At 48.4% G+C, this 13,927-nt stretch overlaps 1 protein-coding gene across 1 annotated transcript in view; it reads left to right on the top strand.

The window, feature by feature from the left end:
* LOC119933247 overlaps positions 1-13,713 on the top strand; it is a 36,220-nt gene extending 22,507 nt beyond the window's left edge. The window contains exons 7-13 of the mRNA XM_038752662.1: positions 140-362; positions 5,504-5,620; positions 6,300-6,464; positions 8,586-8,704; positions 10,052-10,171; positions 10,496-10,539; positions 13,484-13,713. Of these exons, the coding sequence (XP_038608590.1) occupies positions 140-362; positions 5,504-5,620; positions 6,300-6,464; positions 8,586-8,704; positions 10,052-10,171; positions 10,496-10,529 (778 nt within the window). The 3' untranslated portion in view covers positions 10,530-10,539; positions 13,484-13,713. The remainder of the gene's footprint in view (positions 1-139; positions 363-5,503; positions 5,621-6,299; positions 6,465-8,585; positions 8,705-10,051; positions 10,172-10,495; positions 10,540-13,483) is intronic.
* The last annotated feature ends 214 nt before the right edge of the window (positions 13,714-13,927 follow it).

Here is a 13,927-nt window from a genome sequence, read left to right on the forward strand (position 1 = left end):
GAGTTTCCTCTATGGCACTTCATCCCCATTTTATAGACGAGGAAACGGAGGCATAGAAAAGTGAAGTGACTTGGCCAGGGTCACACATGCCAGTAAATGATAATGTTGTACTTGCCTTCTCTTTCCCTCTGGGATCCAGCTATGTACAAGAGGCAAAAGGCCTCCTTCAGCATCAGGCCAATCGAGAACACTCTCAAGAATTCAAGATCTTAGAAAACTGCTGTACCCTGAAGACGTGTCTTGGTTTTATAAAGAAATACCACTCCAGTCCCAAACTGAACTCCACCATGGATGAAGACCTGAAGACCATTGAAGAAATGACGAGGAACCAGCTCCTGCAGAGGTTTACAGACACACTCCAGGTGACATAGCCATAGGGACTACCTGGGCAGCTTCCCTGCTCCCTGCTTCCACTTAAGAAGATACTTAACTTCTCACTTTCTCCGGGCATATGCAGGCGGTGAAGGGAAGGGTGGGCAACCCCCGGTGGCCCATGTTCATTGCAGGTGGCCCTTTCAGATCACTCAGACCCCAGAGTGGATTGGGTGGATCAGGGAATTGCCATACCTCCACTTCAAGGTGAGCTGAGGAGATGCAGGCCTGGTTTTTCTAAATAAAGGAAGGACGCCTCTTCCCAACTTCAGCTCCCGCCTGCTGGGGGTAATTTCCAAATCTGCAGTAGCGGAGCCAGAGGGGTCTAGGGGAGAGAGCATAGGCCTGGCAGTCGGGAGACCTGGTTTTTAATGGCAACTCTGGGACTAGCCCCGCTGTGTGACATCGGGCAAGTCACTCTCATTCATTCATTCACTCATTCATTCATTCATTCATTCAATCGTATTTATTGAGCACTTACTGTGTGCAGAGTACTGTACTAAGCACTTGGGAAGTACAAGTTCACAACATATAGAGACAGTCCCTACCCAACAACGGGCTCAGAGTCTAGAAGGGGGAGACAGACAACAAAACAAAACATGTGGACAGGTGTCAAGTCGTCAGAACAAATAGAATTAAAGCTAGACGCACATCGTTAACAAAATTAATAGAATAGTGAATATGTACAACTAAAATAAATACAGTAATAAATCTGTACAAACATATATACAGGTGCTGTGGGGAGGCGAAGGAGGTAGGGCGGCGGGGATGGGGAGGAGGAGAGGAAAAAGGGGGCTCAGTCTGGGAAGGCCTCTTGGAGAAGGTGAGCTCTCAGTAGGGCTTTGAAGGGAGGAAGAGAGCTAGCTTGGCGGATGTGTGGAGGGAGGGCATTTCCAGGCCAGGGGGAGGACATGGGCCGGGGGTCGATGGCGGGACGGACGAGAACAAGGTACAGTGAGGAGGTTAGCGGCAGAGGAGCGGAGGGAGCGGGCTGGGCTGTAGAAGGAGAGAAGGGAGGTGAGGTAGGACGGGGTGAGGTGATGGACAGCCTTGAAGCTGAGAGTGAGGAGTTTTTTCTTGATGTGTAGGTTGACTGGCAGCCACTGGAGATTTTTGAGGAGGGGAGTAACATGCCCAGTTCCCTCATTGATAAAATAGAGATAATACCTCCCTTTCCTTGCCTCACAGGGGTGTTGGGGGGATAAAAATGAAATAAGTAATGGGAAAGCGTTTTAGAAAAATAAAAGCTGGCTAAAGGTTCAAGGAATTTTTATTATATTCTTCAGCTCCAACTTCTCATCTTCTGTCCAGTATTCTTTTTCTCCTGCTTTGAAAGCCATCTCCACCACCACCATCATCCATAATTTAATATGGCCAAGATTAAACTTCTCACTTTCCCTCCTCTAGTCCCCAACTGGTCCTAACTGTACAGCCATCTCCCACACCCTCCTTGCCCTCCCTGCTGATAACCTTGGGGATCTCTTTGACTCCCAAATCTTCTGTCTTCCCCACTTCCTCTCCCCACCTCTATCAATAATAATAACAATAATAATGGTATTTGTTAAGTGCTTACTACGTGCCAAGCACTGTTCTCAGCACTGAGGTAGATACAAGGTAATCAGGTTGTCCCCCATGGGGCTCACAGTCTTCATCCCCATTTTACAGATGAGGTAACTGAGGCACAGAGAAGATAAGTGGCTTGCCCAAGGTCACATAGCAGACAAGTGGAGGAATAGGAATTAGAACCCATGCCCTCTGACTCCCAAGCCTGTGTTCTTTCCACTAAGCCACGCTGCTTTTCTCATTCATTCATTCATTCATTCATTCATTCATTCAATGTTATTTGAGTGCTTATTGAGTGCAAAGCACTGGACTAAGTACTTGGGAGAGAACAATACAAAGTATTTAATAGAATTGAAACCCTTAGGTGAGAGCTCCTCAAAATTTCCCCCGCTCCTTTCCAGTACCTCCCTCCTGCCCCTACTTCAACTCACCTCCTTCCCAGCAACATCTCAAGTGGAGATACTGCCTCCTCTCAAAATCTGCCCCCTCCACCTCCACATCCGACCCCATCCTTTCTCACCTTATCTAAACACTTCCCTCCTCCTTTCTACCCTTCCTGACTGCCATCTTCCACAGTTTGCTCTCCATTGTGCCTGTTTCCCCATTGTTTCCAAACATGCTCATGTCTCCTCTATCCTAAAAAAATTTCTCCCTTAATAACCCTATGGCTCCTTCCAATTACCCCCTCATCTCCTCTTACGACTTCTTTCCAAACTCCTTGAGTAAGTTGTCTACACCCACTGCCTCAAGTTCCTCTCCTCCAATTCTCTCCTTGACCTCCTCCAATCTGGCTTCTTCCTCCTTCATGCCACAGACAGTGCCCTCTCAAAGGTCATCAGTGAACTCCTTTTTGACAAATCCAATGACGTCTACCCCATTCTAATTCTCCTCCACCACTCAGCTTCCTTCGACACTAACCACCCCTTTCTCCTGGAAACATTATCTAACCTTGGCTTCCCTGACACTGTCCTCTCCAGGTTCTCCTCCTATTTCATGGGCCGTTCATTCTTAGCATCTTTGGCAAGCTCCTCTTCTGCCTCCCACCCACTAATGATGGGAGTCCCTCAAGACTGTTTTACATCCCCTTCTACTCTCCATCTACACCCATTCTCTTGGAGAACTCACTCTCCCCAAGATTCAACTACCATTTCTATTCAGTTGATTCCCAATCTATATTTCCAGCCCTGATCTGTCTTTTCTCCAGTCTTGTATTTCCTCCTGCCTTCAGGACATTTCTACTTGGGAGTTCCACTGACAACTCCAACTAAACATGTCCAAAACAAAATTCCTCATCTTCCCACCCAAACCCTGTCATCCCTCGATTTTCCCATCACTGTAGAGAGCACCGGTATCGTCCCTGCTTCTCAAGCCTGTAACCTTGGCTTTATCCTCAACTCACCTCTCTCATTCAATTAGAGAAGCAACGTGGCTCAGTGGAAATAGCCCGGGAGCCAGAGGTCATGGGTTCAAATCCTGGCCCTGCCAACTGTCAGCCGTGTGACTTTGGGCAAGTCACTTAACTTCTCTGGGCCTCAGTTCCCTCATCTGTAAAATGGGGATGAAGACTGTGAGCCCCCAGTGGGACAACTTGATCACCTTGTAACCTCCCCAGCGCTTAGAACAGTGCTTTGCACATAGTAAACGCTTAGTAAATGCCATCATTATTATTATTCAACCTACAAATTCAGTCTGTCACCAAATCCTGTGGCTTCAACCTTCAAAACATCACTAAAATTTGCCCTTTCCTCTCCATCTAAACTGCTACCACATTAATCCAAGCACTTATCCTATCCCACCTTGATTGCTGCAACAGCCTCCTCACTGACCTCCATGCCTCCTGTCACTCCCCACTCCAGTCCATACTTAGCTATGCTGCCTGGATCATTTTTCTACAAAACCATTCAGTCCATGTTTGCCCACTCCTTAAAAACCTCTTGTGGTTGCTCATCCACCTCCTCATCAAACAAAAACTCCTTATGATAGGTTTTAAAAAACTCAATCACTTTAGCCCCTTCTCCTTTGCCTTCCTGATTTCCTAATACAACACAGCCAGTATGCTTCACTCCTTAAATGCCAACCTTCTCACTCTATATTGATTTTATCTATCTCACCACTATTATCTCACCGCTCCCCGCTCGCCCATGTCCTGCCTTTGGCCTGGAGCACCTTTCCTCTTCATATCCGATAGACAGTCACCATCCCCATGTATTAAAAGCACATCTCCTCAAAGGGACCATTCCCAACAAAGCCCTCATTTGCTCTTCACCCACTCCCTTCTGCATCACCCTTCACTTGGATTTACACCCTTTATTTACCCCTCCCTCAGTCTCACAAGATTTATGAACATATTTGTCACTTATTTATTTATATTAACATCTCTCTCCTCCTCTAGTTGGTAAGCTTGTAGTGGGCAGGGATGGTGCCTACCAACATTGTTACATTGCACTCTCTCAAGGGCTTAATACAGTGCTCTGTACACTGTAGGCACTCAATAAATATGATTGATTGATTGATTGACATGATCCCTACCCTCAAGGAGCTTACAATCTAGTATTAGTATTAGTAGTATTAGTATTAGTAGTAGTAGTAGTATTCATTCATTCATTCAATCCTATTTATTGAACACTTACTGTGTGCAAAGCAGTTTATTAAGCACTTGGGAGAGTACAATATAGCAATAAACAAATTCCCTGCCCACAACAAGCTTATAGTCTAGAGTAGCAGCAGCAGCAGCAGCAGCAGTAGTAGTAGTAGTAATACTATTTATTAAGGGCTTTTTGTGTGTACAGCATTTTACCAAGTACTGGAATAAAATACATCTGTGGGAATTAGATACAGTTCCGCTGCCTCAATGTGCCATTCCCGTGTCAAACCACATCTTTCCCTGCCTTCAAAGCAAGATAAAAAAAATCCTGCCCTTGTCCCTATCTCCCTAACACCATCCTCTCGTATTTCTTTAAGAGTATTATATGCTCTTTCTCTTTAATAAAAATGATAACAACAATAACTTCCTTGAATTTGTCAGGCCCTTGTATTTTCCAAAGAGATTTCCCATCAGCAATGGTTCTGTCTTCACAACAACTATGAGAGGAAGAGAGAAACCAGGAATTATTTCCATTTTACATATAAGGCATCCCAGAGAGGTTAAGTGATTTGCCTAAGGTTAAGCCACAGGGCAATGCCAGACCAGGGGTTTGATCCCAGGTCTTCAGGTCATGCTGCCTTTATCCCTAATTGAACAAGTTTTTCTTTGTACTTGTTCTCTCTCTCACCAGATTATCAGCTGGGCAGGTTCCAAAGCAAATAAGGTTCAACAATCTCAGTTCCTTAGTTTCTCCTTAGAAACCCCTAATGGAGTTTGCTGGAGAAGGGTGGTGGCCAGGGCATTCCCTATCGTTTGAGTCAAGGAGTCACTGAGTCCTGATGAGAATTCCCGAGCCTCTGTGAGCAGCCCTGTAAGCACCCATTTCCCAGTCCATACCCTGGCTGGGTTGGGGGTGGGTGAAAGGAATGCCTAGCACCAAAGGTTTTGCTTGAAACTCCTCTAGCTGAATTTTCCGTTTCTCAGGAAAGTCTCAAGGATCATTTCCAGGCCATGAATGGAGACCTCAGGAGAGTTCTTAAATTAATCAACGACAATGTTTCCCTCTGCAAGCGGATCCAAACCCCCAACTTTCCCTATAAGGTAAAGCTCAAAGAAATGGCCCTAATAACTTTTGATTTTCAATTTCAGTGACTTCATGCTGGTCAGTTCCCCAAGCAAAGGGCCCTAGAAGAGCCTGGGCATCTCTGTCCCTCTGGAAGGAGACTCACTTGGCTGAAAACCCTGGAGAATACTTTCTCCTGGAGCTGTTCTACGTCTGCAGAGGCAATGGGGAAGGGGTGAAGTTTAGTCTTAGGGAGTCTAGAATTCCTCAATATTGATGGGGTGGGAAATTGAGCTACCCAGCTCTCTTGGGTCAGCAGTCATGGTGGGAGGGTGCCAGTGGTAAATGACCCCAGAGGAGGCCTTTACCAGACCTCCTGGGATCCCCTAAGGTTCAAGACATTTGGGAAGGCTTAGGTTACTTATTAGGTGTCAGTGGGGGTAGAGGAGAGAGGCAAGGGAAGCAGGGCCAGATATTGCTCTTCTCTCCCAGGGAATCAAGCTCCTTATTTGGGCTGGGAACAAATGGGGTTTTTCTTGGGTTCATTCGTTCATTCAATCATATTTCTTGAGCACTTACTGTGTCCAGAGCACTGTAATAAGCACTTGGGAGGGTATGATAAAACAGTAAAAAGACACATTCCCTGCTCACAGTGCGCTCGGGCCTGGCTGTCACAAGCCAGGCCTCGAAAGGTGACTGCCTTTCTATCCCGACCAGACTCTCCTGAGGTGCTTCTTCGAACGGGCCGTCAAAGCGTACATCGAGGTCCTCTTCTCCCACCTTTCATCAAATGAGAGATCCTTTCGCACATCGAGATCGAAAATCCCGCCAAATGTTAAGGCTGACTGGCAGAGCCTGAAAACCTGCTTCCCCATGGATTTGGTAAGTTTTGGAGGCCCTGGAGACCACTCCAGAGGACCCTAGAGAGGGTGGGGGGACGGTTGCAGGGTACGGGGCTTGGGAAGGGCACACCGGGTTTGGAGACCTGGTGAGTCAGAATGACTCGACAGAGTGTGGAGGTTCTCGGGCCTTGCTGGAGACCTTTGATGAGTGAGGCTAGCGTTCATCCCAGGCAGCTTTTGGGGTAAGAATGGCCCTACCCTCATAACTGGGATCTGGGGGAAGCTGGCCTCTCATCACCCCAACATGGCTACGCAGGGAGAAGGGAAAGGGTGGAGAGATGACAACATAACAGACAAGTGAAGAACCATCCTCGGAAGATCAACAATGGTATTTATCGAATGCTTACTGTGGGCAGAGCACTATGCTCACTCCACTGAATCTCGGCTATGGCCACTGATCAATCAATCAGTGGCATTTATTGAATGCTTATTGTGTGCAGGGTACTGTGTCCAGCGCTTGGGCAAGTGAAAGAGAATGAGGAGACATGATCCCTGCCCTCAAGGAGTTTACAATCCAGAGGATCACTCCGTGTCATCCTTCATATTAATGTCTGTCTCCCACTCTAGATTGTTATCTCACTGTGGGCAGGGAACTTGTCTGCCAATTCTGTTGCATTGTAAAAAAATAAATGATGGCGTTTGTTAAGCGCTTACTATGTGCAAAGCACTGTTCTAAGCGCTCTGGGGGGATTCACCTCCTCCAGGAGGCCTTCCCAGACTGAGCCCCTTCTTTCCTCTCCCCCTCGTCCCCCTCTCCATCCCCCTGTCTTACCTCCTTCCCTTCCCCACAGCACCTGTATATATGTATATATGGTTGTACATATTTATTACTCTATTTATTTATTTATTTTACTTGTACATTTCTATCCTACTTATTTTATTTTGTTGGTATGTTTGGTTCTGTTCTCTGTCTCCCCCTTTTAGACTGTGAGCCCACTGTTGGGTAGGGACTGTCTCTATGTGATGCCAATTTGTACTTCCCAAGCGCTTAGTACAGTGCTCTGCACATAGTAAGCGCTCAATAAATATGATTGATTGATTGATTGATTGATTGATTGATACAAAGTGATCAAGTTGTCCTACGTGGGGCTCACAGTCTTAATCCCCATTTTACAGATGAGGTAACTGAGGCTCAGAGAAGTTAAGTGACTTGTCCAATGTCACACGGCAGACGTGTGGCAGAGCCGGAATTAGACTCTCTCAAGCACTTAGAACAGTGCTATGCATTTAGGAAGTGCTCTGTAAATCCCATTGATTGATTGATTGACTGCTGTCACTCACACCTGCCCCTTTAACCCAACTCTGGGCTTCAGCTCTTTCAACTGCCCAATCTCCTTGAGTTGAGGGGAGTTTCCCTTCTCTCCCTGCTGGCCAGAGGTTGGGCTGTGGGGTGGTCCAGCAGTTGGGTAATTGGTATTTCTCAGTGCTTTTGAGATGGATGGATTTCTGGCAGGCACTTAGTACAGTATGCAGCGGGGCTCAGTGGAAAGAGTACCGGCTTTGGAGTCAGAGGGCATAGGTTCACATCCCAGCTGCGTGAACTGTCAGCTGTGTGACTTTGGGCAAGTCACCTAACTTCTCTGGCCTTCAGTTACCTCATCTGTAAAAGGGGGATTAAGACTGTGAGCCCCCCGTGGGACAACCTGATCACCTTGCAACCTCCCCAGCACTTAGAACAGTGCTTTGCACATAGCAAGCGCTTAATAAATGCCATCATCATCATTATTATTATTATCCAGTAAGCTCTTAATGAATACGATTGATTGATTTCTACCTCCTAGGAAGAAGCTCAATCAAAGGCCTCCACTTAGAGACATGCTAGCACTGCCTTGTAGGAGTTGAAATACCAGCTCTGGTAGTGAGTGTGGGTAGGGTGCTGGGGAAGGAAAAGACACCATCTTGGCAGATTCAGAGACTGTGCAGGTGTCGGGCTGATAGTACCAGCAGAGAATGCAGTCCTCGTTCAGGTCTTCAGCTGGTATTACTAGAGCAATGGAAGAGACAGAGAAAGGGATAGAAGGTGACAGAGGCAGAGTAACAGCATTAATGGCTCATCCTGGCCCTGCCGGAACCTAAATGGATCAATTGCTTTTGTTACCAGAATCCCAAATCTGACAGCGAAGACCCAGTCCTGAAGGTTCTGGAACTGCTGGAGATGAGTGATGGAGAAATGAAGCAATCGGGGTTCCGTGCTCTGCAGCAAAAGTTTCCTTTTTTAAGGTGTGGATCACGCTGACCCCAGGATTGAGGAATTACCAGGCGACAATAGCCAGAGACCAGGAGAAGTAGGGGGAGGGCCGAAGAGTCCCCGGGCCACCTTGGAAGGATCATTTCACCTCTCTAGGCCTCAGAGTTCCTCTCTGCCTGTTCAGTTAGGTCAAGATTATGGGCCATGGCAGGAGTTGGGGACTGAAAAATCCACTCGGTGTCCAAACCTGATTATCTTATATCTTATATTACCCAGCACTTAGAACGGTGCCTGGTACATACTAAGCGCTTAACAAATACCATTTAAAAAATGAGAGATAGGGAGTGGTTACCTCATCCATTCTCCTGTCTCCACCCCAGCCTGTGCCTAACTCATATTGTCTTTTCATGTGCTGAAGGAGAGGCCACTTGAGTGCCACTTGACATAGGCTTCGTAAGAGATCAATGTGATCCTCTTCATATTGGGCTAGGGGGTCCTCTGAGGCCCGGGGAGGATCGAGAAGCAGTGTGGCCTAGTGGAAAGATGACAGGTCTGGGTGTCGGAGGATCCGGGTTCCAATCCCGACTCTGCCACGTGCCTGCTGTGTGACCCTGGGCAAGTCACTTTGCTTTTCTGTGCCTCAGTTACCTCATCTGTAAAATGGGGATTAAATCCTATTCCCACCTAGTTAGACTGTGAGGCCCATATGGGACAGAGACTATGTCCAATCTGAGTATTCTGTATCTACGTCGGCACTTACTACAGTGCTTGGCACTTCGTAAGCATGTAACAAGTACTATTATAATTGCTATTATTATTATTGTTATAGCTTGGCCAAGGTTACATAGTGAGCAGTGGTAGCACCAGACCCTTGCACCTGGCTATTTGATTCTCCTCTCTCAGGAAGGTGGAAAATCTGCTTCCCCACTCCAGGGCAGATGTTCCTGCTTCCAGGAAAGGCTTCGTACCCTTGCCTGCCCCTCTCCCTTCCCCCACCCCCACCCACAGGGCTGAAGAGGGGCAAGTTATTGAGCATCTCCGAGTTGGCCTCTGCGAGAGGGTCAAGAGATGGGGGTCAAGAATTCCAAGCCCCAAGGATGCCCACCTCTTGGCTTCAGGGTCTACTGCACTTGGTTTAACTTTCTAAGCCAACCTTAGCAGCATGAGGGAGGGAGAGACCTAGTCACCTGCTCAGAGACCCCAAGACGCTTGGCTAGACCCACAGCATGGCAAGGAGTCCAGTGGAGAGAGTCCAGGGCTGGTGGCCCCCAGCCTCTGCCCCTTTGGGGCTCTGGACTCAAAGGCCCCATTTGCAAGAAGCCTATCTTTAAGGAGGGCCAATGCTTCAGTAACCTCAACATCCCTGGCTCTCCCTGCAGTTCGATCCAGGGCCGGGGAGAATTTTGTGAGAATGAAACAACCAGCCTCCTCGAGATGACTGAAGAGGACGGGATGGAAGTCTCCTGCTGCTGCTGCTGCTGCTGCCGCAGGAAGGTCCGGTGAGTGTAGGCCTGGGGCCACGGAGGGGACCCTCTCTGCCCCACCATTAACTGTCAGGGACCAATCAACATTTCATATTGGTGTGGCTCTGGGATTCTGCTGCTCCCTGTCCCACCCTCTCCCTTCTCAGGCCCCCTAGGTTCTCTGTGGCCCACCATTCCTGGTCCCTCTTGTCCACAGTAGGGCCCCTGAGAGCGTGCCCTGGCTCTGGGGCAGCTAGCGTTTGCATCCGATTCTTCCAGTGTCTGATTCCTCCGCGGGGCACCAGGGCCATCTGAGTTCGGTGTGATCTTGATAGGGCCATGAACCACTTCTCTTCACAGGAATCCGCAGATACACTACAAACCCCTGGCCTGAAGGTCCCCAGGTGAGTCCCACCCCTCAGCCCCAGGCCCAAGTAGAAATGGGGGTCTCGGGTTTCTTCGAAACTTCTACAGTGAACTCTCTGACTCCCTCCCTCTCAAAGGAAATTTTGAGCAAATGTCCTCTCCTGAGAGGAAGATTGACATGGAAGTTTGACCCCAGAAGAACTCCCTGCCTCCGAGCAAGAGACGCCTCTAACCCAGCCCAGATCTCTCCGGAGCTGGTTACAGTTCTTTCATAGTCTCTGGTGTTCTGCCATTCTAAGATTCATTTCTCCCTTTTCAGAGTCCAGAGCCCCAGAGGGACAGAGGCTGGGGGCCACCAGCCCCAGAGTCTCCCCACTGGACTTGCTATGCTGTGGGTCCAGCCAAGGGTTTCGGGTTCTCTGAGCAGGCAACTGGGCCTCTCCCTCCCTCACGCTGCTAAGTTTGGCGTGGAAAGTTAAACCAAGTTCAGTGAACCCTCAAGCCACGAGGTGGGCATCCTCGGGGCTTGGAATTCTTGACCCCCATCTCTTGACCCTTCCCCTTGATGCAGGGGTTGGCAATCTCTTTGTGCAGAACAGTCATATGAAATGAAATGCTCAAGCAGGCGGTGCACAGAGCCAATCGTACAATTTAAACCCACATTGACTTCGTTCATTGTGAGTCTAATGGTTTTAAATGCCTCACATCCCATTCCATCCCCATGTACCTACTCAGTGGCATCTGGACCATAGTAACCACCTCTTAGAGACTCAGATCTACCTGGTATTACGGGGTCTCCCATGAGACATGTGATGTCATTATGCCAGGCATCTCTGCTCCATAGCAACAGCTGCGCGGCCAGCATGGTAAAGGAGATTAAAGGAGGAATAACCCCTTATGTGGGGCAAACACTGGGTCCAATCTGTAATAATAATAATAATAATAATAATAATAATAATAGTTCTGGTATTTGTTAAGCACTTTTGTGTACCAGACAATGTACTAAGCACTGGGGTGGATACAAGCAAATTGGGTTGGACGCAGTCCCTGTCCCACATGGGGGTCGCAGTCTTAATCCCCATTGTACAGATGAGGAAACTGAGGCACAGAGCAGTGAAGTGATTTGCCCAAGGTCACCCAGCAGACAAGTGGCAGTGCCGGGATTAGAACCCACGACCTTCTGACTTCCAGGCTGGTGCTCTTTCTACTATGCCATGATTGTACTACATCTACCTCAGTGCTTGGCGCGTAGTAACTGCTTAGAAGCTGTGTGACCTGCGAGTCAGAAGGACACAGGTTCTAATCCCTGCTACGCCGCTTGTCTGCTGCGTGACCTTGGACAAGTCACTTCACTTCTCTGTGCTTCAGCTACCTCCTCTGTTAAATGGGGATGAAAACAGTGAGCCCTATGTGGAACCTGGACTGTGTCCAACCTATTTTGATTCTGCCTCAGCACTTATTACAGTACCTGGCTCATACCTGGCTTAAGAAATGCCATTAAAAAACCAAACAAATATAATAATAATAACCAGGGTTATTATTATTATTATATTTGGGTTTTTTAATGGTATTAATAATGGTAATGGCAATGGTAACAGTAATGGCTATTATTATTATTATTCTTCCACTGGAAGAAATTAATCTCTTCTTCCTTCCCTCACTTTCTTCTGTGTCTCTTCTCCTCACCTCCCTCCATTTCCCCTCCACTACCTTGTCCCAGAGATGTGAAGAGGAAGGACCCTGTCAGTCAGTCAGTCAGTCAATCGTATTTGAGCGCTTACTGTGTGCAGAGCACTGTACTAAGTGCTTGGGACAGTATGACATAACACTAGAACAGACACATTCTCTGACCACAATGAGTTTAAAGTCTAGAGGGGCCAGGTGACTGGGCTTGTGATCTGACCCTTCTCTTGTGGCTCAGTGGAGGACAGGAGACCCCTGCAACCCCCAGGGGTTGGCAGGAGGGTCTAGCTGCCCCCATTTTTGGAACAGGACACAGTTGTCCCCCACACCTCCACCCTCAACTGACAGCTGGAGAAAGGTTCTAACTGGGCTATTTGGGCACTGGGCCCAGGGGAAGGCTGTCCAGCCTATGTGGTGAGTATCTAGGACCTGCTTCTGTTCCTACCCTTACCCCTATTCCTCCCCTTCCTCTCCTTCTTGCTTGTGACTGCCCCCCTCCCCATCTTCCACCTTCCCTCATGGCTCCAAAGAGCAGCAAATCTGAGCTCTCCCCGAGTGGGTGGGGATTCCTCTCTGTGATGGGGAAGACCCCGGGTGACGGTTTTGAAGTGCCTCAGACACCAACTCCCATCTTGCCCCAGTTTAAGAGCCATACTGGATTCCGAGAGCCAGATCTGGCTCCCCAAGCCATGGACTGCTGACCCCTGTTCCAGAACAGCCTTGTAATGAAATCCTAGCCTGCCCCTGAATTTTACCAGCCCTCTCTTCCTCAAGCTGTAGGAATGAATGAAGTCCTCAGGGCTTTCCTCTCCAGGCCTTGGTGATCATACCCCCCAGCCGGGGAGAGGTGAGGATAAGTGAGTATCCAATCCAATCTAAGAGGGTGGCCTTGCTGGAGGGAGAGAAAACTGGACTGAACCTCAACTAAAACTAGGCTCGGACTGGCCCCACATCCTGGGGCCTTGTGACAATACTGGCCAGGGCCTTCGGCTCAGTTGGGATTCACTGGTTTGGGCCCCAAGGATTCCCACAGGGGTGTGGTGGTTATTGGAGTTTAGCCCCTGGGAAAGTCATGAGAGCTTACTGGAATTCACCTCTACCTTGGGATCAGAGAGTGAAGGGGACTTAGTCACTCTACCCTTCCTTTCCAGACTGGAAGTCCCCCAAGAAGCTCTCTGGGAAACTAGAATCAACTCGTACTGGGCCAAAGAGGACCTTTTGTGTCTGGGATGGAGGCGCAGTCATTCTCGGACTTCACAATTGCTGTCAACTGAAACTTCTCTGGCTTTTTCCCTGCAGGAGGTCCAGTGAACCAGTCAAAGATATCAGAATGGCGCAGCAGGCATAAGACAGTCCTAAGATGCTGGAAACGGGCACCGTGCCGAGAGAGACGGCCCCCGGACTTTCCTGGGAAAATCAGTCCAACCCGTGCTATAGGCTCCGCTGGGGCTCGCATTCTCCAGAATCCACAGAAAGAAGTGTGGCCTAATAGATAAGAGGATGGCCTTTCGAGTCAGAAGGACCTGAGTTCTAACTGTGGCTCCCTCACTTGCCTGCGGTGTGACCTTGGGCAAATCACCTCAATTCTCTGTGCCTCAGTTACCTCATCTGTAAAATGGGGATTAAGACCGTGAGACCATGTAGGACAGGGACTGTGTCCAACCTGATTAGCTTGGATCTGCCCCAGTGCTAAATAAAGTGCTTGGCATGTAGTAAGTGCTTAACAAACACCATAGTTATTAT

Source organism: Tachyglossus aculeatus, chromosome 1 (assembly GCF_015852505.1).
Source record: "Tachyglossus aculeatus isolate mTacAcu1 chromosome 1, mTacAcu1.pri, whole genome shotgun sequence".
In the NCBI taxonomy this organism is placed as follows: Eukaryota; Metazoa; Chordata; class Mammalia; order Monotremata; family Tachyglossidae; genus Tachyglossus; species Tachyglossus aculeatus.